The following is a 23931-nucleotide window of genomic DNA, read 5'->3' on the forward strand; positions in this document are numbered from 1 at the left end:
TGTCCAGACGACAGAAAAGTCCCAGTGCCCAAAGTTAGACACAAAGGCGCGGCTGCGCTCCCGCCCGCGCAGCCTCTGCCGCCGAGAGGGAAAACGCCCCGAACCCCGCCGGCTCGGCGTGGCGGTGGGGGACGGGGGACTGCGGGCTCAGCCGCCCGGCAGCCGCAGCCCAGCCCATCCACCCCATCCCCGGCCGCCCTTTGTCCGCCCCGGGCTGCCACCGGGACCGCAGTGCGGACCGTGCCACGCCCACCCGCCGGTGTCTCCGGGCAGACGGGCTCGGCGGCGGGCGCTGCGCTCCCGAGCCGGCCCCTCCGCCCAGCCATGGCGGGGAGGGGGCTCGCTGCGGCTCCCGGCAGCCCCGCTCCGCAGCGCCCGCGCCCCGCACCCGGCGGAAGGTGAGTGCGTGGGCGATTGCGGCGGGACCCCCCGGGGAATAAAGAGCCGCAGACCGCGGCTCGGCGGGATGGGTGTCGGGGGACAAGCCCGGCTCCCGGCCGCGCCCAGGGAGGGGCAGGGCGCCGGCGGGGCTGTCGCCGCGCTGCCCGCGGCGCCCCGGCTCCCGCCGCCTCACCTCGCTCGATATTGGCGATGGCCCGCCGCAGGTGCTCCTCGGTCACCAGCTCGCCGATGACCACCAGCAGGTAAAACTTGCTGTCTAGGAAGCGGTGGGAGAGACTAGGCGAGGTGGAGGTCGGGTTGGGGATGCTGCAGGAGGGCTCCGAGTCCACTTCCACCACTACGGTGGCCATCGCCTCCGCCCCGCGGCTCCGGGGCGCTGAGCGCAGAGGGGCCACTCGGCGGCGGCTCCGCAGGCGGCAAGGAGGGAGTGAGGGCGTGTGGGGAGGCGGCGGCGCTTTTATACGGAGACGGTGCAGGGCAGGGACCTGGTGAGGAGGAGGAGGAGGAAGGGGGGGAGCCGGCGCATCCTCCGCGCCGCCGCCGCCTTTCCAGCATCCACAGCTGATGTCATCTGCGGCAAATCCTCCCCGCGGCGGCCCCCGGAAGCAGGAAGGACGCGGGGGGCGAACAACGCCCCGAGGGGACGCCAAGGGGTGCGCCCCACGCCTGGCACCCGCCCGGCCGCCGGACCCCAGAGCCTGCGCCACTCGCGTCCCTTGCTCCCCGTGCCCATTCGGGGCGTCACCCTGCCGGCCGGTCACCCCGAGGCCAGGCACGGGTCCCAGCCTTGAACCTTGAACCAGGGCGATGAGGAGCCGCAGGTGATGGCCTGGCAGACCTGGCGAGCTCATGTGGGAAAGCCGGCATGGGGGCTCTAGCAGCGCCCCAGACGTGTATGAAAAAGCAGTGCCACTGCCTAAAGCCAATTGTCCTCTCCTACATTTTGCTGTAGCACTGCAGCAAAATTTGAGTCATACTCAAAAAAGCACACACCCTCACCCAGCAATCTAAATATTCTTGCTAACTTTTTAAATTTGAAAGCAGTTGATTTAATAAGATACTTCACACATGGCCTTTCTGCACATATTCAATATCCATGGATATATGAAACCAGAAAAACGCTGGTTTTGGACAATGTCCTGAAACCAGTATTCTTAGCTTATTCAAAGCTGTACAAGTTCAAAGAGCTTTGCTAAGTAATGTTGACCAAGGAAATCCAGGGAGCAATGATAGCAGAAAACTTTCACAATGACAGAACCAAAGGTTTCATTTCTCTTTTCACAGGTATTAGTATCTTCACCCCGATACTCAGTGATAACCACCTCTAAAAATCGTATTAGTATCTATCATGGGATAGATAAGTCAAATCTGTTTGAGATGTTCCTCTCACTTTTCTTATGTCACTTTTCTGACATAAGCAAGACACTTGTTTACACTAAGCCTCTTGTTTATATGGCTCAAGTAATGTAGGATAATTTTCACTTTGACATGGGAAAGGATACCAACTTTTATAGCCTGTTTTTAAAGATAACCTCTTGTCCCTGACTGAGAAGATACTTCCTCTGTCTGCTGCTTTCTACAGTGCTGGGTGTGCAGATTCTTTGCCTACTCCCCAGGAACAGAATACTTGCCTGGATGAACCATTACATCAGCCTTGTCTTTGTATTTTGTTCCAGGGCACAGTGGACTAATTCTCATGTATTTCAAGTTGTCACTACTAAGATTTGTTTTGTCTTACTAGCCTAGAGGCTACAGTTTCAACCCATAAAGGTTAGAACAGGATCATTATAAGTGCTAGTCCATAGTGTTGTATCTGTCTATAGCACCCAGTGGTCTTGATATGAGTAGTTCCTCTGCACAAATACAGCTCTCAAAGTCTTGGCTTACACACTGTGGTGTGTTTGGATGTTGCATCCAAAGTAGACTTCCTGAACGTTGTAGAGTGCAGACAAATGTTTTCAAGCCATGTCAGGTGGCTGAGATGACACAATGGTAAAGAGCAGCAGTGCTCATTCTTCACTAGGGCTGACACTGCTGATTGAACAAATACAATGGCATAGATTCAGAAGAACTAGGAGCAGTTTTAAGGTTTGCAAGGTATTCAGAGGTGCAGAGTGTTGCTCTTTGGATACCTATCGCACCATATTAGGAACAGCTATAAGCAAGACACTGACTCCCTTAGCTTCATTGTCCAAGACAACAAGGCTTATTACTCTTAATCTTCTTTTATAGACATGTTTGAGAAAGTCCAAGAGGTAGAACTCTCATTGGTCATTAAAGCAACACATCACCATCATTGGTTAAGTGGAACACTACCCCTTGACTGTTTCCTAAACACCACCTGCTAAGATTGTTGTCCTTTACCAAAGACTGTTTGGATTCTTTCTCATGCTTTCTCAGGCCAGAATGAGAAGCCTGTGAGACTTGTTTCACACAGGCTCTGTTCCCTGCTTGCTTTTGCATTTAGCATCCACAGACACTCCTGTTCATCTGGGCCCCACTGTGACTTTGCTGTTTCCTTGCTAATCCTGTCGGTTTTGATGAGATGGTAGAGATGCCTACTTAGAAGTAATGTCCATGCCCTGTGACCTTCTCCAATATGACCTCCTTCCTAATAGTTTATTATCATTATAGATACCCTCAAGACTTGTCACGTGGTGCCCACTGGAGAAAGCCAGCTTCAGGCTTCCATGACCGCAATCTGTAGTTTTGGGATATGCCTTTATTTCAATCACCAACAAAAGCAGCTAGACTCTCAGGCATGGAAGGGGCTTGCCAAGGGGCAAGTTGCCAACTTATCAACTGGTTGCAGAATAGACAGATACTGGTTCCTGGACATAAAGGTAAAACAATTACTAGCCTCACAAGCACAGCAGGTTAAATGTGATAGAGAAATGCCCACCAATACTCAAAAGTCATTGTGCTTTTAAGCACTTTCTTATTTTAAGGAAAAATGGAAACATCCATAGCTGGAAAGATGCCTGTGAATTTGAAAAGTAAGAGCTGAAAAGAGTGCATTATATCAGAGGATAAAATGCTTACATACGGGTAGGTAATACAGTTACATTTAAAATAGACTGCTCAGGTAGTCCTCTATTTTATACTGCCCTGTAAAATAATATGCAGTTAGAACGTGGTATGATAAAAGATGGACTGTTACAGTCACCTATCTCGTAATAGGTGATGTGTCACTCATTAAAACCCTAAGGACAAGAGGTTGTCTTTAGAAAAAAACAGTCTTGTGCTAAACTCTGCGAAGGATGCTGACCTCTGGCCTTGTCTATTCACAAGCATATGCAGCATCATCTGAGATGGAAGGTAGACAAGAAAGGTGCTTTATCCTCCTTATTTCTGAGGAAGCTGCAGGGTCTCAGCTCCATAGCCACTGTTCACACTCTGACTTGCCCTGTCAGTATCTCAGTCAGGTAGATTTGTTTGTCATCATCATTTCCTATCTGGAAACTAATTTATATTCTACAATATGGAGCATCAGGTCCACTGCTGAGTGAAATGTGGAGATACGCTGCATAAAACTTATTGTCCTGTGACCCTCACTTTTTTTTGAGAGTGATACCAGCTAAATCACATAGATATGCCCCTTCTGTGGAAGAAACAACAACATTCATGGACTATAGAATACATCTTCCTGTTTCAAAGAGACAATGATTGAGACACGCACCTGTCTGCTTTTGGTTGTTTCGGTTTGATTTTGTTGTTTTATTATGTTCAATATCTAACTGGAGTCCCACAAATGAATATGTCAAATATTCAAATATTGTGTCAAATATTATATGTAAAGCTGTATTTTTTAGATGTTATGTTTTTTAAATGCCATTTGTTACCCACTAATATTCAAGCTTTACTCAAGTCCAAACTTCAGATTTTAAATGAAGTTTGAGCGATGTTCAGGCCTTTAGGCTGGCCCTTTGTCCCAGGTCAAGTGTCATGACTAGCATAAAAGAAATACATATCCATGTGGATTACTTCAGACCACAGAAGCAATTGACATATAGACTTGACAACAAAAGGGTGGAGAGTAGCACGGTAAAGAGGGACCTGAGGTTGCATATGAATCAGCAGTGCCCTGACAGCCAGAAGGGACACCCATGTCCTGGGGACATCAGGCACAGCATCAGCCAGGCAAGGGAGGGGATTGTCCTGTTCTGCTCTGCTCTGGGGCAGCCTCACCTCCAGTGCTGGGGACAGCTCTGGGTGCCACAGTATGAGATGTGAAGCTATTGGGGAGTGTCCAAAGGAGTGCCATGAGGATGGTAAAGGGCCTAAATTGGAAGCCCCATGGAGCAGCTGAGGCAATTTGGCTTGTTCAGCATGGAGGAGACTGAGGGAAGACCCTACTGCAGTTAGAGCCTCCTTGTGAGGGGAAGAGCAGGGGCAGGCACTGATTTCTTCTGTGGTGACAGTGACAGCACCTGAGGGAATGGCCTGGAGTTGTGTCAGGGCAGGTTTAGGCTGGGTATTTGAAAAAGGGTCTTCACCCAGAGGGTGGTTGGGCACTGGTAGAGGCTCCCCAGGGAAGTGGTCACAGCATCTAGCCTGAAAGAGTTGAAGAAGGTACATGATGGGTATCCTGGGCAGGGCCAGGATTTGGACTTCCATGATCCTTGTGGATCCCTTCCAGCTTAGGATGTGCTGTGATTTTTTGAATTTAAGAACTTTACTGAAACTGAAGTGTCTCAGAAGGCTGTCTTCATTGAGAGAAATGCCAGTCAGAGGATTGTAGAATGAAGGACGTTCCTCAGGTGGGTAGGATTTCCTAAGGATATATAGACAGGAAGGCCTTAATTTCTAGAGACAGAGGTTTGCCTGCCTAGACATGAGGTGACAGATTCACTGGCTGGTTGGAAGGGGCCTCTGAAAGTAATTTTATCTAATTCCCCTCCTCAAGCAGGGCCACCTAGAGTAGGTTTCTGAGAGCTGTGTTCAAGTAGGGTTTGGATATCTCCATGGATGGAGACCACCATCATTCTGGGCTACTTCTGATGCATGATGAAGTCAAGAATATGCAACCAATACTATAGCAGATAATGCCTGTAACATTTTGTACCTTACCTGATGCCTTCTCAATGTGACAGTCCTTCTCAGTACCCCCACTCCACTCCCATTTCCTGCAATCAGAAGCTCTACTATCCCCTTGTGGTCCATCCTTTACCTCCCAGGGAGTCTCCTCAGTGTGTTGTTCCTTCGGGCCAACTCAGCAGAGCATGCAGCAGCAGCAGCAGCAGCAGCACAGGTGCAGCGGGAGAGTCAGCATGTCACCCTGACCCCAGCAGAGCAGAAGTGTCAGCCTGCAGCTGCTGGCCGTGGTGTGATTAGTCATGAGCCCTTCCCTGCCAACACTTGGGCATGTGGTTCATGAAGACAACTCCACCTGCCTTCCCCCACTTTTTAGGCAGGAAACATCTTCATCTTTAGCATCCTCAAGCTGGCACTGTCAGAGGAGGTCCTGCTGCAGCAGTGACATGGCAATAGCCAGGGTCACCGGAGAATTGTACCTGCATGAGCAGACAGACTTGGACTCCATGAAAGAATCTCAGGAAATACTTCATGTTTTGGGATGGCAGGCTTTAACTACATGGAAAATAAAAATTACTTGACCGGCATTCATTTCAGGTATTTTAAATATATGACTTCAATTTTAATGATTACTTTTTAAATTGCAAAGGAGAGAAAGCTTTTATTTGCTTAAGGTGAAATATCCATTTCAATAGGTATTTCATCTGTTTCCCACTCTTTCCATTTTCTTCACAGAAAAGGAGAATTTAAATATAAAAAAAAAAAAAAAAGTGAAGAAAGCAACACTATTGCTTTTAAAAATAACATTTTCTCTCACTTTTAGCTTTCTGTCTTGAAGTGAGAGAAAATAACACCATGTAACATTTTGCCTTAGCTCCCAGTGGAAAAATTAATTATTTTTTATCAGAGTAATTTCCCTCTTTTTCTTTAGTGGAAAAAAAAATTAGAATTAAAAAAAGAAAGAAAGTACTTTATTCAACTGCAATGAGAATTAAATGAAAAGAAAAAGATTTTCCACTGAGTATTAAAAAGAGACAAATTAAAAATAATTATTTTGCATAATTTTATCCTGACATTTGCTATGAAAAGAACATGTAGCTTTTCATGAAAATAAAATGATTGCTTCTCTACTGTAGGAGGGAAAATACAGCAGTTTTAAGTAATTAGATCATGTTTACTAATTAGGATGATGCTTAAAATTCAGCAATAAATGATAATAAAAGCATTGAAGGCAATGGTGCCCATTGTACTGCAAAGCTGGATGGATAATTAAAACATCATCGGCTGCGAAAACAATGGTAAGACAAAGTAGTTTGAGCATCCTTTGGGCTTAGGGCTCGGTTGTCAACCCTTCTGAACAAGAGAGTGAATGGTCTGTTGATGTGGGATATAGTTCGGGTTTCAGGAGATGAGTTTGTCAGGGTTTTATTTCCTATTGAAGGACTAGCCGTTCCACTGATGTAGCCTTTAGTCTTACTGTTACAATCATCCCATTTTTTAAGTGTTTCAATTACCACAAAGCCTCATAGTTTTTCAATAGAACTTGATACACAAACAGCATAAAATTATAGAAATGGTTAATTAATTTTATATGTATCTCAAAACAAATTCCAGAGTTGTTCACTCAGACCACCTACATGACTGACCATCTGGTTCCTTTCCCCTTTTGTGCACTTTATTATTTCGGCTTAATAGCAGTGTTACTATCTGTACAATTTTGCAGCATCATTTTGACTTTTTTGTTTGCATTTTTGTTTCCCTTTGTTTTCTGTTTTTATTTATTTATCCGCCCCAGGCACTCCAATAGGCTGACACAAAGTAAAGATGATTTAAGGGTGCTCTTTAAATTAATAAGCCATTCCTAGTCATTGGTATTTTGCAGTTGGTTAGGATGTGCTGACTAAGAATTGCACTGCAGAATTTACTGAAAGGCCTGAGTGGAGGGCATGCAGCAGGGGTGCCCAGAGAGCTCAGTAAAATGAGCATTTTACTAAAATGCCCCTCTTTAAGGAGTGGGCAGAAACCACCACCACTGAGCATGCTGATATAAGGGTTCACCATCAGTATTTGCTTTGTGCCCAAGAGTGTGCCTTTTAGACCTGCCATGGTAGTGCCCCAAGAGTCCTTGTGGAGCTGTAACTGTGCTATAGGATAGACAAGATCTGCCATGATGTCCTCCTGAAAGTCATCCTGATTTTTTGTCAGGTTATAATGCAACTTTCTTGCCAGAAATTGTATTATAACTTCTTTGGGTAATTCTAGAGTGGTGTTATATTTTGGGAATACAGAGAAATTCTGTTCTTTCTCATTATTTGTAAAAGCAGTAGAGCAACAATGTTAGAGTAATTGTTGAAAAGTATGATTTCCAATGCAAGAATACATATCCATGACCAAGTACATTACAAAATGCAGAAAAGAAGCATTTTTTAAAATGTTCTTTTCCAAATATTCATAATCTGGTTTTTCGAGTTGTCCTGTGCAGGTCAGGAGTTGGGTTCAGTGATTCTTGTGGGCCCTTTCCAAGTTAGGTTATCCTGTGATTCTATTCAATATTCCATTCAATTTTCCCTAAGATAGCTTGAACTACTTTAATTGTGAGGTTTTTTCCAACTTCTCCTTATGCTGGTTCCAAAACCATTTGAATTCCAAATTTTAAAGTGTACAGTAATTCTTCAAAGCTCAAGGAAGGCAAGATCTGTATTAGCCTGACTTACTTTACTGCAGTCATCCTGCAGGCATACTTTTGAGATAGCAGTTATTATATTGTTATGTGGAACAATAGTATATACTTGTATATCACATAAATGATACAAGAAGAATCTCTTTCTCTTCCCAGTAATACTGGAAATACTACTTTTTTACATGCAGGAATATCTTCTTCCACAGCAGCACAGAAGTGTTGCTATTTCTGGGATAACACAGAGTGCCATTGGACTCAGTTTTGTGAGAAGGCATGAATGATATATCCTTTCCAAGCAAAGTCATGGATTCCATAGATAGAATGTAATCTCTGAGTAATACAAAGACACTGTATTTTGGCAGTACATGGTCAGAACTGTTTTTCCATATTTCCCTGAGAAAATCCCAGTTCTGCGAACCACAATGTGTTGACTCAGTAATAGGAAATAGGTTTACTAATAAATTGAGGGAACAGTTTTATTTATCTGTATATTCTTACCACAAGTTCTGTATGTTTTCTTTGGAGAATTTGTGTTGAGTAGGTTCAGTCACAGTAGATTTTGTCATCACTGAGAGGAAGCACTCAAGCAAATCCCTATGACCTATAGCTGGATGCCAGCAGAACATGGGCTTTGCCTGCCAGCAATTCCGTTTGGAGCCAGACTGCCATTCTAGCCTCCTAACTTACCATCAAACCTGATCATCCTTAAAAAAACCCTCAAAAAACAGGCAGAAAACCAATACCTAGACTTCAGAAAATATTACTGGGAGGAAAATAACTCCCTGTCCATTTTATAATAACTTTATCAGTGTTCTTTGCACAGTGTTCTATGTCAGGTTTCACCCCAGCTGGAACAAAGCCCAAAGCCCCACACACCTGCTCATTCCTCTTTCCTCCCTCACCAGCATGATGGGGAAGAGAACTGGAAGGGGAAAAGCAAGAAACAACAACACCTTGTACATCCCAACCCCCTCACTGGTGCGATCTTGTGAGAGGAGCAGAAAAGGCAGAAAGCACTACTCAGCAATAATGGAAATATCTCTACATTGTCAACACCATTTTCAGCACAAATCCACAACACAGCCCATAGCAGCTACTGAGAAAAAGAATTAACTCCATCCCTGCCAAAACCACCACAGGGGTAAATATCAAGGCTGTGAAATATTTTTAGGAGGAAAAGTTTCTAAATAAGAACAACATGAAATCAAGAAAGAGCCATGTTTATTTTGGCTGAAAAAGATGCCCCAGATGCTGTGCAACTTCATGTTAAAACATAAATTAGTACCTCCTCTCAGGCTGTTGGCGCTGGAAGAAAAGTAGAGTATGAGCAAAGAGGCAACTAGCAAGAGGGCCATGATATTGTCAAATGAAATTGGAAAGAAATTACAAAAATAAAGGATGAGATGTTGTAGGGAGAGACTTGGACAGATACAGTAGCTATTGGAACAAACATGAAATATGATCACTTCTTTTCCCATGCATATTTCTTGCAAGTAACAGTGTAGGAATTCATCATTTGGGGAAGAAGAGGAAGAAGGTTGGTTCTGCCACAAATCCTCCCCAGCCCTGCAAAACTCAGGGCATTGCACAAAAGGTAAGTCAAGATGTGCATTGGCATCCCCTCCAACAAGCAGAATCATTTCTTCCAGCTGTGGTTGTCTGTGTGCCCCATGGAGCGGAGCACTGGCCGTGCAGTCAGCACTGAGAGGGCACCCAAAGATTCCCATGCACCTACAAAGGACACAGAAGCCCCTGCTGTAACCAACAGAACTGGCTGTCCAAAGCAAGGGCATGGCATCGTGTCACAGGATTGCTGTACAGCATGCTGCCCGTCAGCTTCTCCTCGAGCAGTGCCAACACACTCTGCGTCCAGGGCCAAAAGCTGATGGGGATGCTCTTGTGAGTAAGCATTTCTGGACTGAGCGCACTGTGGTCTTCATGAATTGCACATCTTTCGGGAGAAATTCCTCAAAATTGCTTGCAGACCCCTGCCTCCCTCTGTCTCTGCATTGTGCCACCGGTGGCTTAGCCAGTACATTCACTATTGCAACAGCAGCAAGTCCAGAAGGACTAATGACAGGTGTCTAACACATCTCCAAATTGGTGCTGCCTTGCTGTCTGACCAGGGTAGCCACTAATATTTTCATTCCATGAGAATTGTTTTTCAGTGTCTTCAGCATGAATTCCCATTTAAAATTTTGTCCTAGGGTTTTTTGTTCTGTATTGCTTGGGTTTTTTGTTGTTTGGTTCGTTGGTTGTGGTTTTGGGGATTTGTTTATTTTATTGTTTTTGTTGGGTTTTTTTGGGTTGGGGTTTTTTGTTTTTTGTTGTGTTTTTTTTTTTTAATTTGGTTTGTGGGTTTTTTTTAGTTTTGCTTTGTTCTGTTTTGTTGTTTTCCTTGTTGTTGTTTTGGTTTTTTTCCTGAGCATGAGCCAGAAAACATACACTAGAATCTAATAAATACTGAAAGCCAGCCTGGGCTATTTTGGGTTGATGCATCTATAGTGATATTTTGCACTGAGTATTTAATTAACACTTCTCTTTGTGAATAAACCAGAATAAAACTGCCTAATCTTCCAAGAACTGAATTTGTTCTCTGCTGTTATTGGCACTAAAAATTAATAAAATATTATTTTAGTCTGCAGTGTAACCTTAAATATTTCTCAAAGAATGAAAGGAGCCCACCTGGCAAGGGAAACCATGTATTTTACCTTTGTCACAAAGATGTATTTATATTAAACCATATATTTGGCCTTCACTGTTCTTCTGTTTTTTCATTTATAAACCACAGACTTTCTTGGCTTTGGAAAGCTATTTGAAAAGGTGGATATAAATTCTTCAAGAACAGCAAAGAAAGAAATGTTTCTTCATTGGGTTTTTGTTTACATTAATTTTCTTCTGCTCCATTTCCCACATGTATATCTTGATTTTAAGGAATTTTCTGCTAGTGTTACTCAGTTGTTTGAGGGTCTTTACCTTAAGCATTTATTTATCTAGATGTCATTGATTGAAAAAGCAGGGAGATGTCCATATGCAAGGGAGTGAATGTGAAATTATGAAAAATGAGAGGATGATAATCCTCCTTTTATATTCTCCTGACCTGAGGGGTCATCTTACCTTTCCCCAGATAAATTATAAGCAGGCTGTGATAATATTAACAAAACGAGTTTATCGTATTGAGAGTTTATCATTCGCACAGTCTTTAAGATCCAGGTAGGCTGAAGAGAAGTCTGCCTTAAACTCAGGGTTTTTATGTATTCCTGAGAGAGTAACAAGTTTACTCTGTTGGTATAATAGCATATCCAGTAAAATATAGCAGCAGAGTTCTCTTTATACTTGTGATACAATGCCTCTGGCTTAGTATAAAGTCATTATGCAGTACACCCAGTTTACTGAATTCTGGAAGCTGATAACAATAATTAAAATACTACCTGACAAGTAGTATTTTATTATGCAATCCCACAATGCTTCTGTGAGTTGTTAGGCACACAGCCAACTGCTTTGAACCACCTGGAAGAATTATTTTTACACCTACAGTGGATAGCATTAGGAAATGGTCTGATGGGCTTGCAGATCTGCAGTTATCGCACACTAATCACACTAGTAAGATTTCATCTCCTGAGTAACTAAACTGATATTGAGTTAAGTGATAATGACCAGGGGTGAATATTGCTGTTGCCTTAATGACTGATGGAGCTGAACACATGGCCTGAGGCTTAACAACAGGCTCTTAGTCAGCAGGCAGAGCCCCAAATGCAGCTGTGGGTGTTGTTATAAGCTGAGACTGGTTGCAGGTGTTTCAGGTTTCAGGAGGAAGGGGAAGAAAGAGCACCATCATCATATAGGCATAGGGTATGCCTAAGGAATATGGTCTGCATGAGCAGTATGTGCAAGTGTGCTTAACATTTCACAGCTATAAATACCTGTAAATTTATCTGAATAGCTTATAATCTCTTTTTTAAATAATTTTTTTTAAGTCAAATTATTTAAACTATCTTAAGAGATTACATTTCCAAAAAATGGGATATCCTCAGTCTGGATACTTCATCCTCTGATGTCCAGTTTAATCGATTATTGCCTTGATTTTCAAATTTATTTATGTACCTTTCCCAGACTTTACTCACACTGGGACTAACCTGGGACATGATGAAGTCACAGCAAAAAATCACAGTTGTTTTACTGGGATGATAGTTCTTGTGTGGTGGTTTTGCAGCTTCAAGATACTGCCAGGTTAAGATTTATAGTATTTCTCTAGTCCAGACCACAATAACTTCATTTTTTGTCTTCATTGCAACCTTAGGAACACCAAAAATGATCTGTCCTTTTTTTACTGCTACTTAACATTGCATACATGTACATTAGGTAATGAACATACTGGGATTTCCCAACCATAGCTATGACAAGTTAACTTTGAAAATACACCATGAGTATTTGGAGTAGTCATGTTCTCTGAGAAAAACACTAAACCTGTGTCTCTAATTAGGAAAGAATTTTTTTTATATACTCACAATAAATCTTTCCTAATTTATGTTTCCTGTGTTTTCAGGAGAGAAGGAGGTGGTGTTCAGAGCAAAAGCCTAACTAGGGTGCTGTGAGAAGCACAGTCCAGGAGGATCCCTTTTCCTCCTCTTGTTAGAGTGGGAACGGAATATGCTGAACCATGCAGGACACTAAATCAGATGCCAAAAAAAAAAAAAAGTTACTTGAAAAAAATAATTTAGGCTTATCATGTTAAATTTTGTGTTGTATATAGAAAGTAATTGAGTTACTAGTTTTGCATGAAGGCTGAAGTAGTTTTGCTTGCTCAGTTGATGACAATTCATTGCTTCTTAGAAAATACTGAGTGTCATTGGTACACGTCCTGATGGGACTCCCCAGTTTAGTGCTACCACTGAGACTCTCCAAACCATTTTGCTTCTTGCTTGCTCCCCTTCCTCCTCCCCCTGCACTGGATGAAGAGGAGAATTGGAGGCAAAATAGGTAAAGGGTTGAGATAAGAACAATTTACTGGAAACAGAAATGAGATAAGAAAACAAACACCAACAGCAACAATATTAATAATAAAAGTGTACAAAAGAGAGAGTGATTCAGTTGCAAAATGCTCACTGCAGAGCTTGACCTGACCACAGCCACACCACCTTGACTGCTCCATCCAACTCTTTACCAGTGCCACTCAACTACTCCCTCTGGCTCAGAGCCAGCGCTACCCACTGTTCCTCTGCCGTGCTTCCTCGGCAGGAAAGAACCCCTTCTCTTTAGAAGAGAGTCCCTTTCCTCTGCCCCTGGCAATGGTGTGAAGTGGTCTAGAATAACCCCCAAGTTCTAGACATGACCTCTCCTGGCTACTGCAAAAGTTAACCCTGTCCTGTCTGGAACTAGGGCAGTAACTGAAGAGCATAAACACTTTGTCACTTGTTCAGTGGTTTTACTGCTGCGTTTCATCTAAACTGTCCAATGAGGCGTTTGAAGGAAAATTGATTTTCTGTTCTTAGTAAGTGAAGGGCCTTTAAGCAGTTTTGCCTTGAGTGTTGCCTCTGGAACGTCGTTCTCAACATTTCAGAATGCAAATTGAGAAAATGCATTAACACAAAATTCAGAGAGACACTGTGATCATGACAGTCCCACGCTCTTTGAAACCCATCTGGAAAGAGAGCTCGAATTGCACAAGTCTTTGCCATTTTCTATAACACAAAAGGGAATTTGTGACATGCAGTGGTAATTTCAGTTGCCTGGCTGACTGGTAGGCCAGATTAGGTGCTGGCTAACAATGGCTTTCTCTTGCACAAGCCTTGGTCTTGTGGATTATGGCAGAGGGACCACATGGTGATGCAATTTGATTTCTCACCTGTGACCATATATCATAAAATTTAAAAAAAAAAAAAAATTGGGATAACTGATCAATATCTGGGCTGCAATAAAAATAGGTCAGTGATGCAGGCATAGAGTTTGTGAGCCCACACACAGGTTGGAGGTGTACAATATTAATCTGTCATTTCAATCAGTCGTGTGAGGGAAAAACCTATAAAAGATGTTTAGGAAATCATAAACCTGGAAAACTTCTGTGTAACATTTAGTAAGGAAGGTGTCTGAATGTATATTTAAATGCCACATAAAATCTCCATCTTAAAGAAGACACTTAGCAGAAGTCTTTGGGCAAACTTCATTCATGGAAGTTGCTGACAGCAAAGTGAAAGGGTAAACGGCAAAGGGCATCATCTCTATAGAAACACTGTCACCAGAGGTTTACAAACCATGTTTCCAAGAGCAGAGCTGGACAAGTTAAGTGGACCTATCACAATTCTCCCAGCTTTAGATCTGTCATGAGCTATGCTGCTTCTTGCTTCCCTGACAGCTTAAAAGAAATGCAGCCTGTAACTACACTGTTGCCAGCCCAAAGAGACTTCTCTTGGTTATCAAAATGTTTGCCACAATGTGTAACACTGGAGAGCACAGACAAAATGCCCTGCTTTCTTGTTTTAATTCACTGTTGTAACCCTAAGGGAAAGTGCTATCCATGAAGTTTTCCATGAAACATAATACAAGAATGGGTTGGGGAAAAAAAGACAAGTGAAGATTTTCTGTTGTGCTACTCTCCTTGGTGGTGTGGTGGACTTAAAAGCTGGTTTAAAACCAGAGCTCTGTAGCTGGCTGCAGAAGACAAACATAGTCTGTACCACCTGGCTCTGAAGAAATTTCCACTTTGATTGCTTATAAGCAAGTTGCCTTGAAAGGTGCTATACCATCAGCAGCTGCTGCCAAATGTGCTCCTTCTCTGGAAGTTTCAGGCTTTTAGCACTAGGACCCCATCCAACTGAAGGGTCAGCAGTGATGATAAAGCAAAGCTAACAATCAGCTCAGCTAGACAGAGTAGTCTCTAGGTTAGGAAAATTGCTTTTCTCAAACAGCAACATTGAAGATTTCATTTGCATTTTTTGTTTTCCTTGCGTTTTATCTGGACCAGAAAAATGGGGGGCCTTAAGACTTCTAATGCATACTTTGTTATGAAAATAGGTAAGTATTGCATTCTTACAGCATCGGTCTTGTACAAAACAGAATACTATCTATTACAAAATTCCGTTTCTTTGCCTCCTAAAAACTCACCAGCATTTTCACTTTTTTTGCTGTAGTGCTTTGAGTCCTCAGACTCCATTAGTCCTGTCTCTTATCTGAAGGCAATGCTGGAGGATGGCTGAACTCCCTCACACAGCACAGGGAGGTGTGCCAGAACAGATTGCAAGGAGAGTGATGCAGCACAACTCAGCTCCCTCCTTCTCTCAAGATAGAAACTGGGCTTTGAAAACAATAAGCCTCTCCACTAGGCATGCTCAGAAGCTCTCCCCCACTGCTGATTCCTGCTGGCATCCACTTACTGCCTGGAAGGTGCAACAAGCCAAGCCCCAGCTCTTTTCTGATGTACCGTAGGGTGAATCACTGGTTTTGTCGTTTTGAAAAATATAAATATTTGATGAGCTACAGACTGTCATTGTCTCCCAGCTCCTTTTCCTGCACTGTATTTTTCACACAGGAACCAACTTAAAACCAGTGTCCATACAAAGATTGCATGTCCACCCCTGTGAAATTAACTGTTAAGGTGAATGCATCTAGGTGTAACCTAGATGATCATTTAAATCCTGTTATCCTATACTTTGGATGACAAAAAGACTTTGCCATGAGTTACAGATTTTTCCCTGCAAGAGCCAATTTCTTTACCAATTTCTCTTGGATTTTTCAAATGCTGTAACTTTTCAGTATTAGTTGATTGGTAAAAAAAACTCCTAGAAGTGCTACAACAGTGGTAAATATTATTGCCTCCACCATGGTATTGATCTGAGATTGGACAGTAGCACCCAGTTACTTCTGAACATAGCAGTATCAAGCTGGCAAAATAGAAGACAGAGTAAGGGTAAGGTCACCAATAAGTTGAGAACAGAAACACTCTATTCAGAGTGATGCAGAAATAATAAAAACTGAACAATTAATGTAAATTTTCAGGAAAGAGCAAATATTACCAAATTAAAATAAACTTTTTTCTTTTTTTTCCCTTTTTCTTTTTAAAACTCAGTGTCATCTTTCTATGGCAGAACTTGGAAAGAGAGATTTTTGAGAAGCCTGATACAAGGAGCTAAGAGCTTACCTGTGGTTACTAGCAGAAAGGAATACTGTCTGTTTATTTCAACACCTGAGAAAAATCAAAGCAATCCTAACATCATGGTCACCATAAAAAGAGGTAATTCGAATCATTAGTATTGACAAAGTACATTCAAGAGACAAAGAACATTGACAGAATTTGATAGTAAAGTTTTTTCCTTGTTTCCTCTATAGCTAGAAGAGTTCTCATAATTTGCTGCACACTGACAACACTTTACTCTTTAATTTTCAACAGTCCCCAGTTACATTAGAAATTCTAGCCCAATATTGTTGTATTTTTCCCTGAAACCAAATATCATGCATCTTCACAGCTCACACACACTTTTAGACTGAATGCTTTTATTTGGATTATTGCAGCTGGAACAAAAAGAATCATTACAACCTCTCCTTGATGCAACACACAGCCTGTACGGTGCACACAAGAATATAATTGGTCTTGGAATGGAGCAGCCCATAGTAGGATGTGACCCTCACTCTATGCCTAAGGAGGCACAGCTCAGCTTTGACATGGCCTGATTGCATTGCTACATCTTTGTTGCTACAGCAGCAATAGTGCTCAAGAAATGTTCAAGGCCAGCCTGGATGGGGCTTTGAGCCACCTGGTTTAGCAAAAAGTATCTCTGCCCATAGTTGAAAGGTTGGAACTAAGTTTGATTTTTAAGATCCTTTCCAAACCAAATCGTTCTGTAATGGTTAATATTCCAGGCAGAGAATTGGGTTACATGCAATTCCCCCAAAATGCTAAAAAAATGTCAAATCTGTGCACTCCCATCTAAAAAATAAGTGCATAAAGTCCCAGATGAATGCCCTGTTTGGTTATCTCTTTTTGGTAATGTTCTTGTAGCATCTTGAATTTAAAACATAACTACGTGCCAAATTCCACCAGAAGATCGGGAAAAAGAGACAATACATAAAGAAAGGAAGAGCCATTTTGTTTTGTATTGTCATGGACTCTTTCATCCCCAAAAGAGAAGGAATAATATCTCTAACTCTGATCTCTTATCCTGGACTATTTTAGTTACTGGATATTATTTTTTCCTAATCAAAGCACAGCAATCTCTTTCATGAATTAACTTTTGACAAAGAATCAGCTTTGGTGAGGTAACAGATTTCAGTTTCTGAAACAGTTCCTGCAGGCTTGGGTAAGCATATCTGTAGATGAGGACCAGAGCTATTTCCAGGTCCATTAGAGAATAAGAATGATGCCATGGTGATCAATGCAATTATTTTGCTTCAGATGGAAAATGGTTTGGCAGGAACATTGCAAAGGGACATTAACTGAATTTTTTTTTTTATTAGATAAATGATGAAGATGGTTTCTATATTGTTTTAAATGCATGTTTGCTCACTTGTATTTTCCAGTGTAATCTGTAATCCAGTAAATTTACAATCTAAGCATGTGTCCAAGCATAGTGTTTGGTAATATGGACAAATGCTGTACAGAATAGCAATTTAGTAGTCCACACCTAATTGCTGAAAAATACACCTGAAACTGGAAAATACATAGAATGATCATGGAAGATTAGGCTGAAAGAGACCTTTAGGTAGATTAAATGCAATGCTCCAAAGTCCTCAGCTAAACCAAATCCCTTTCTAAGTGTCATATCTACACGTTTTAAATACCCCCAGGGATGATGACTCATCCACCACCCTAGGGAGCCTGTTCCAGTCCTTGACAGCCCTTTCCCCGCAGAAATCTAAACCTCCCCTGGTGAAACCTGACACCATTTCCTCTTGTCCTATTGCTTGTTACTTAGGAGAAGACACTGACCCTCATGTCCCTGCAACCTCCTTTTAGGGAGCTGTAGAGTGTAGTAAGCCATATTTCACACCCCAGCCATAAGCCTCCTTTTCTCCAGGCTAAACACCCCCAACTCCCTCAGCTGCTCCTCACAGGACTTGTGCTCCGGATTCTTCTCCAGCTCCATTACCCTTCCCTGGACATGCTCCAGCACCTCTTCTGGTGAGTGGCCCAAAACTGAACACAGGATTTGAGCTGTAACTTTCCCCTCACATTCAAAAGAGGATGGAGGTTCTCCTTAGCCCTCCTTCTGTTGTTAATGCATTTATAGAACACAATATAGAGTTTATGTTACAGTAACAATATAGATGTAGAAGAAATATTCTATTCCTTCTTTTGTGACAAACAAGGGGCATATGCCATGGACATCATTTTGCTTTCACTTAAATCCTTTATAATTATTATTCCTTCTTTTCAACTGAACCAAGCCCACCATCACCCCCTCCCCCAAAAAAAGGAAAAAAAAAATTAAAAAAAATGTGCTAGTGATGCATGAGCTAGCTAAAATGTGATTTAAGTTTGCCTGCGTGCTTGATATATGTGTACAACAGCATTCAACATTTGAAAAAAATAAAGTGACATACCATCTACTTTATATAGTTATAGACTTTTAACACAAAACGATGATTTAAGATTCCAGAAGATATTTGACATCTCCCCTTTAACTTGCATCCTGGGTAATGCTGGAGCTGTTGGATGGATGCCATGAGTACAACTCCAAAAAAAACCTATCCAGACCATTTTGATTTTGTCCTCCATCAGTGTAATGATATCCCAGGAGGCTGATGATGGATTTTCTTGTTTGTGGCGTGATGCTCCTTGCCATTTTGATTTTTGTACCTAGCAGTCATGCTCTTATGAACTGAGGTCCTGGAAAGGACCATTTTCATACACTTGCCTTATGGCTACCTTTTTTCCCTTCCCTTTAAGAAAGAAGACAGACTATTTGTTCATTTTTCATGATAAATTTGAACCGTGATGAAACATTTGACCACAGTGTTTTTCCTTTTTGCTTATTTCTTTAATCACTATTTTATGGACTTGTTTTCTTTCACTGAAAATGAGCCCATTAATAGACTCCTTGGTGGTATGATTTGTTATTCTGTACCAATGTAGTAAAGCCTTTCGTGTAGTTTGCCAAAACCCAGAGCTCCTCATTTCACTGGGTTTCACATTCCTGCCTCAGCTGGCAATGATGGAAATGCAGTGACAAAAAAAAAAAAAGTTGGATGCATACAGTGACCTTCCTATAAATAAGAGAGATCACTTGGCTGTCAGAATGGATGATCATATTGTGTTTTACTGATAAATGGTGTTTACCTTTTAGATTTAATGCATTATTCTTTTTTTAAAAATGCTTTTACTTGCAAAATGAAAACATCTACAAAGAAGTGATGCTTTCTTTCAAGGCATAGGCACATATGCTTCATATCTCAGTAGTAACACACTGATTCACAGCAACTACAGCTTCTGTGACATGTGTTTGGATTAAAGTAATAGAAAATAAAGTAAATGTTTGGATTCCAAAATACTGGCCAGATCTTTTATTTATTGTGTTATGTAAAAGAATTTGCTTTTCAATAGATGCAAGAGGAGGCAGGGAGAATTTGGATGCACTAGAATGAGACAAATTTACAGACCAGTCTTTCTTCTGTCAGAAAAAAAACACTGCCACTGTCTTATTGTCCACAGCCAATCACATCAGTGTGAGACTGGGCACTGCTTTCAAAAGACATTGCACTGACATACTTAATCCCATCCCTTGAGCAGGTATTATTTAATTGTGTACTCAGACAAAGTTTGGTAGCAGTTGGGTCAGAAAATTCATGAAAGAATCATGATGAGACTGGATTTGATCTTAATATTTACATCACTTGTCAAATCTTTATTCATGAAATAAGAAACAGTGCTGAGTTTCCACTTTGTGATGCTATTCTGAGACTACACTGAGCTGCCAGAAGAGGTACAGAAAAATCTAGGATACAGGGCAGAGAAAATCCATCTGCCAGAATTTTTAGAAAGGGGGTCTTGCAGGCTTTGAACTGACTCTGAATTTTCTGAAGAGCTGACTGATCCATGCCTTTCACAATTTAAGGGCTTCAGACAATAATGACCTCTTGAACCAAGATAATATGCATTTAGCTGTCTGCTATGTTAAAATCTCTTCTTCTTTGGTAAGGAGCCTCTTCTCCTCAGTGCCATCTTATTTCCATGCATAGCTTACCCCCCAAAAACCCAACAGTCTGGAGGTTGCACTACAGCAGGTGCTTAGTTTTTGCAGTGATGATAGTTGCATCTCCCAGAGCAGGCAGGGCCAGTGAGCCTGGTATGGGTAGAGCAGCTCAGGCTGCGTTGGTACCCAGAAGCAGCTGTCTCTGAGAAGCTGGCAGAGCAGCTCTGTGCAGGCACAGATGTCCTGTCAGTGGTGTACAGCATGTGTACAGCATTGCACATGTGCAAAGTCTCAGGCCAAGGACACAAATTGACTAGGAGGTCCTGCTGCTCTTAAGGCTAAAAAATATTTTAGAAGTGGCCAACAATTAGTAGGTGATGGCTGGTAAATAAATGAATGCACTGCACTGTCAGGTAGCCATTGCCATGTATTGACATCAGAGCTGGTCAATTATTCTGGATGTGTACAGACAGAGAAGAGATCAGCATCCTCCCTGCTGTATGGGAAGTGTTGTAAATATAGAATAGCATAACATATTAAAATGAAATGTGTGCCAGCCTTTATTTATATACAGTTTGATTAACTTCAAAGGGGCTTCTGTAGCACAGAAACCATCTCATTTACAAAAAAATCAAACCCAAAACAAACAAAAACCCCTTCAGAACTGAGATAATTTTGCCTGCATCTTATACACAGTATACCTACTCATAATAGTTCCAATGTGATTCTAAAGATAAGAAAAATAGCAGTCCTATTTTCACTTTTATCCCATTTGCTCCAGCCTCTGAGTTGCTATGTGTCTGAAGTCAGGCTTGTCCTTTGTTGTACTGACTGAGGAGGGGAAGGTATGGAAACATGCTCTGTGTTACCTCTCATCCATACACACCAGCCCCATGCATATCTGGGAGCATGGGAGACCCCATTCTCTGTGCAGCCCCCTGTCCATCCCCCTTGTACTCATCCTGCAGCTGCAGCCAGGCTGGACAACAGCCTGTTTTTTCTCCCCAGTTTGACCCATGCTGAAACTCCAGCAGCATGAATAATAGAGTGCCAGGCATGACATGGGGTGATGCCTGATATATCTTATATTGCAGATTACCTGGATTGTGCACCCAGGGGTCAGTGGGAGATTGGAAGTCTAACACTTCCAGGCAGTGTTTCCTGGGTTTTTTTGAGGGCATGAAGCCAGTTCCTAGTCTATACGTATATTTGTGGGGATGCTGCGCACTCGTGATCTGGTAAAGTTCAGAGAATACATCTATTGCAAAAGAACTGGGAATAAAAAATTCTTCTGGAATTCAGCCCATGTTCATAGCCACACAAAAATCATAAACCTCGAATTTTGCAGTCTTCAAGAAAGTCTGCCAGGGTAAAATGATACTGTTTACTAATGTAAGAAACAAACACAGTGTCCTGTATAGAGCAGGGAAACTCTCATGCAGAGGTCGTAAGGCTTTGTTTACTTTCCACCTGTCTAGAAACATGTAGCTTCCTTTGGGGAAAAAAAAAAATAATCTTGTTGAATTCATTCAGTTTTGAGTTTTGCTTCATTTACATTCAGGTATGTACTTATGATTACTATCATTATTCATTTGTGTTGTTTCGTTACCTACTAGCTCACTTCCAGGATGAACAATTTGGTGGTGGATATGGCAGAAATCTGAAAGAAAACAACAGTGGCTCTTTTCATACAGATGAAAATGTCCTTCTGTGGCTTGGTCCTGGCTCTTCCTACAGAAGTATGACCTGTGCAGTACTCAAGACCCACATATTTCCACCAATAATAGAATTAAACAATTGTCCCAGACAAGTAGATGTGTGAGGAGGACAAGAAAGCAAGGCTAGCCTGAGAAGGTGTTTCTGTAGATTAGCTGTGTCTAATCTCACTTCAACTCACCATCTGCCTTCTCTTAAAGTGCATGTTCAAGACAGCACTACGTTTCACAAAGGAGTGAGAATTTCCCTGATTGATGTGGATGAAATTGCTGCTTCCTGTACAGTACTTTGTTCATGGTTGTCTTTCTGTCCTGTCAGCGTGCCTATATTTTAGCCATGCTAAAAAGAAGCACTGTACACTTGCACTGTGGTTCTTTATGTACATTTTTATATACCTGCCATGTAGAGAAACTGATACGTGTATCTGCATGCATGTGCTATCTCTACATGTATGCACAAGGATAAACACACACGACATATTTTTCTAAGTTTATTCATTGACAAGGAAAAGTTTCATAGGAATAACAGTATTTGAGAGGTACATTAAAAGGGTGTATCTGGACATTCATAAGAGAATAGGAGTAATAGAAATCCAATCTCAGGTTTCAGCGCTTCTGTTATAATAAACAGCTAGTCTATAGGGAAAATAGAATTTTCACAGGATTAAGGGAAATTTTAAAAGTCTTAATATATTTAATTCATGAGTTACTTATTTGGATTTGTATTAGAAGAAAGCAAATACATTGACTAACCCTCAAATTGTATTTGCTAGTATCTGGTTAAAATAAAATGGTGACTAAAAATGTAACAGATTATGCCATTTTTCCTTTTATTGCTACAGCTCCTGTTTTCAGACTTCAGAACTGGACTGACACTGCTCTCCCAGGAGGAGCTAGGCAGGTGGCTTCTTGGGCAGCTGGCTTCCAGAAGAATGGACTTGTCCTACCCTGAACAGTCAGTTTGCCCTCTGCCAACGCACACATCTCTATCATCCCACTAAGCTTTTATAAAGGCTGTTCTTTTCTGAGCACAGAGAAGCATCCTCTAAACTCTAAAACACTAAGGAGCTGGAAGGATCACAAGCATGTTAGGATCTCAGTCCTGGAGATAACCAAGCTTGGTAGCCCAGATTTGTTTCCAATTGCATAGGCTGATCAGCAGTGAAAGTGAATTGTCTTCAAGAGCACCTGGTATCCCAGCTCCCCATTTGTATTTTCATAGCTTTAGGGGTTTTGTAAGCAAACATGATGCTTTGCAATGAGCTTCAAAAGCAAAACACAGAGCTGAATAATTCAGGCCCCCTGTTTTTATTACTTTTCAGAAATGGCCCCATCTATATGTTTCACTACTAATTTACATTCCACAAGAACCCTTTTGGCTATACAAAGGTCCCACAAAACTTGAGGTCACAAAGATACAGCTTCCAGTTTTTCTCTTATAAGCAGTCAAAGGTGCCCTGCCCCCAACAGTATTCACTCCCTAAGGTATTCTTCTGTGCCCAAAAATATCTCATTTAAAATCCTGTGTGGGAAAAATATTAAGATCTGAAAGACTACAGGAGACACAATATCTGCAGAGGCCTGTGTGGATTTCAGGTGAGAGCTGGTCCCCTTGTTCATCACTTAGATGTAACCAAAGGCATGTATTCTATTACCATCTGTTAAAACCAGGTGGGGCAGTGTTCTTTATCTCTTCCACAACCCATCATCCCTCCAAGGAGATATCTTCTGTTAATGGGCCATTGAGTCTCACTGCATGACTGATAAATTACATCATCCCATTGTGAGATGCTCCACACAGGGGCAGGAGCCAAGCATCCCTACCTGGATATCTTTGGAGACTCAAAATACCACAAGCAGCCTTTCTCCACTGGATCCCAGAGGAAGACCAGACTCATCCATATCACTGCTGGACCTTCGGAGGAAAACTAAACTGTTCTGTAGGATCATTGCTTGAGCAGAACCACACCTGTAACTC

The 23931-nt window shown here is 41.9% G+C and overlaps 1 protein-coding gene and 1 long non-coding RNA gene across 3 annotated transcripts in view; one reads left to right on the plus strand and one right to left on the minus strand.

Moving 5' to 3' along the window:
* The window catches only part of MAP1B (microtubule associated protein 1B), a 66545-nt gene extending 65648 nt beyond the window's left edge, over positions 1 to 897 (minus strand). The window contains exon 1 of the mRNA XM_015653401.3: positions 575 to 897. Within this exon, the coding sequence (XP_015508887.1) occupies positions 575 to 752 (178 nt within the window). The 5' untranslated portion in view covers positions 753 to 897. The remainder of the gene's footprint in view (positions 1 to 574) is intronic.
* Positions 549 to 23670, plus strand: LOC107216356. Of its 2 annotated transcripts, none has more exons than XR_001525500.2 (3): positions 549 to 644; positions 16179 to 16343; positions 22796 to 23670. It is a non-coding gene; the product is annotated as an uncharacterized LOC107216356 (long non-coding RNA). The 2 variants fall into 2 exon arrangements; XR_002001227.2 differs by lacking the exon at positions 549 to 644 and adding an exon at positions 10480 to 15534.
* Positions 23671 to 23931: the final 261 nt, after the last annotated feature.

Source organism: Parus major, chromosome Z, assembly GCF_001522545.3.
Source record: "Parus major isolate Abel chromosome Z, Parus_major1.1, whole genome shotgun sequence".
NCBI lineage: Eukaryota > Metazoa > Chordata > Aves > Passeriformes > Paridae > Parus > Parus major.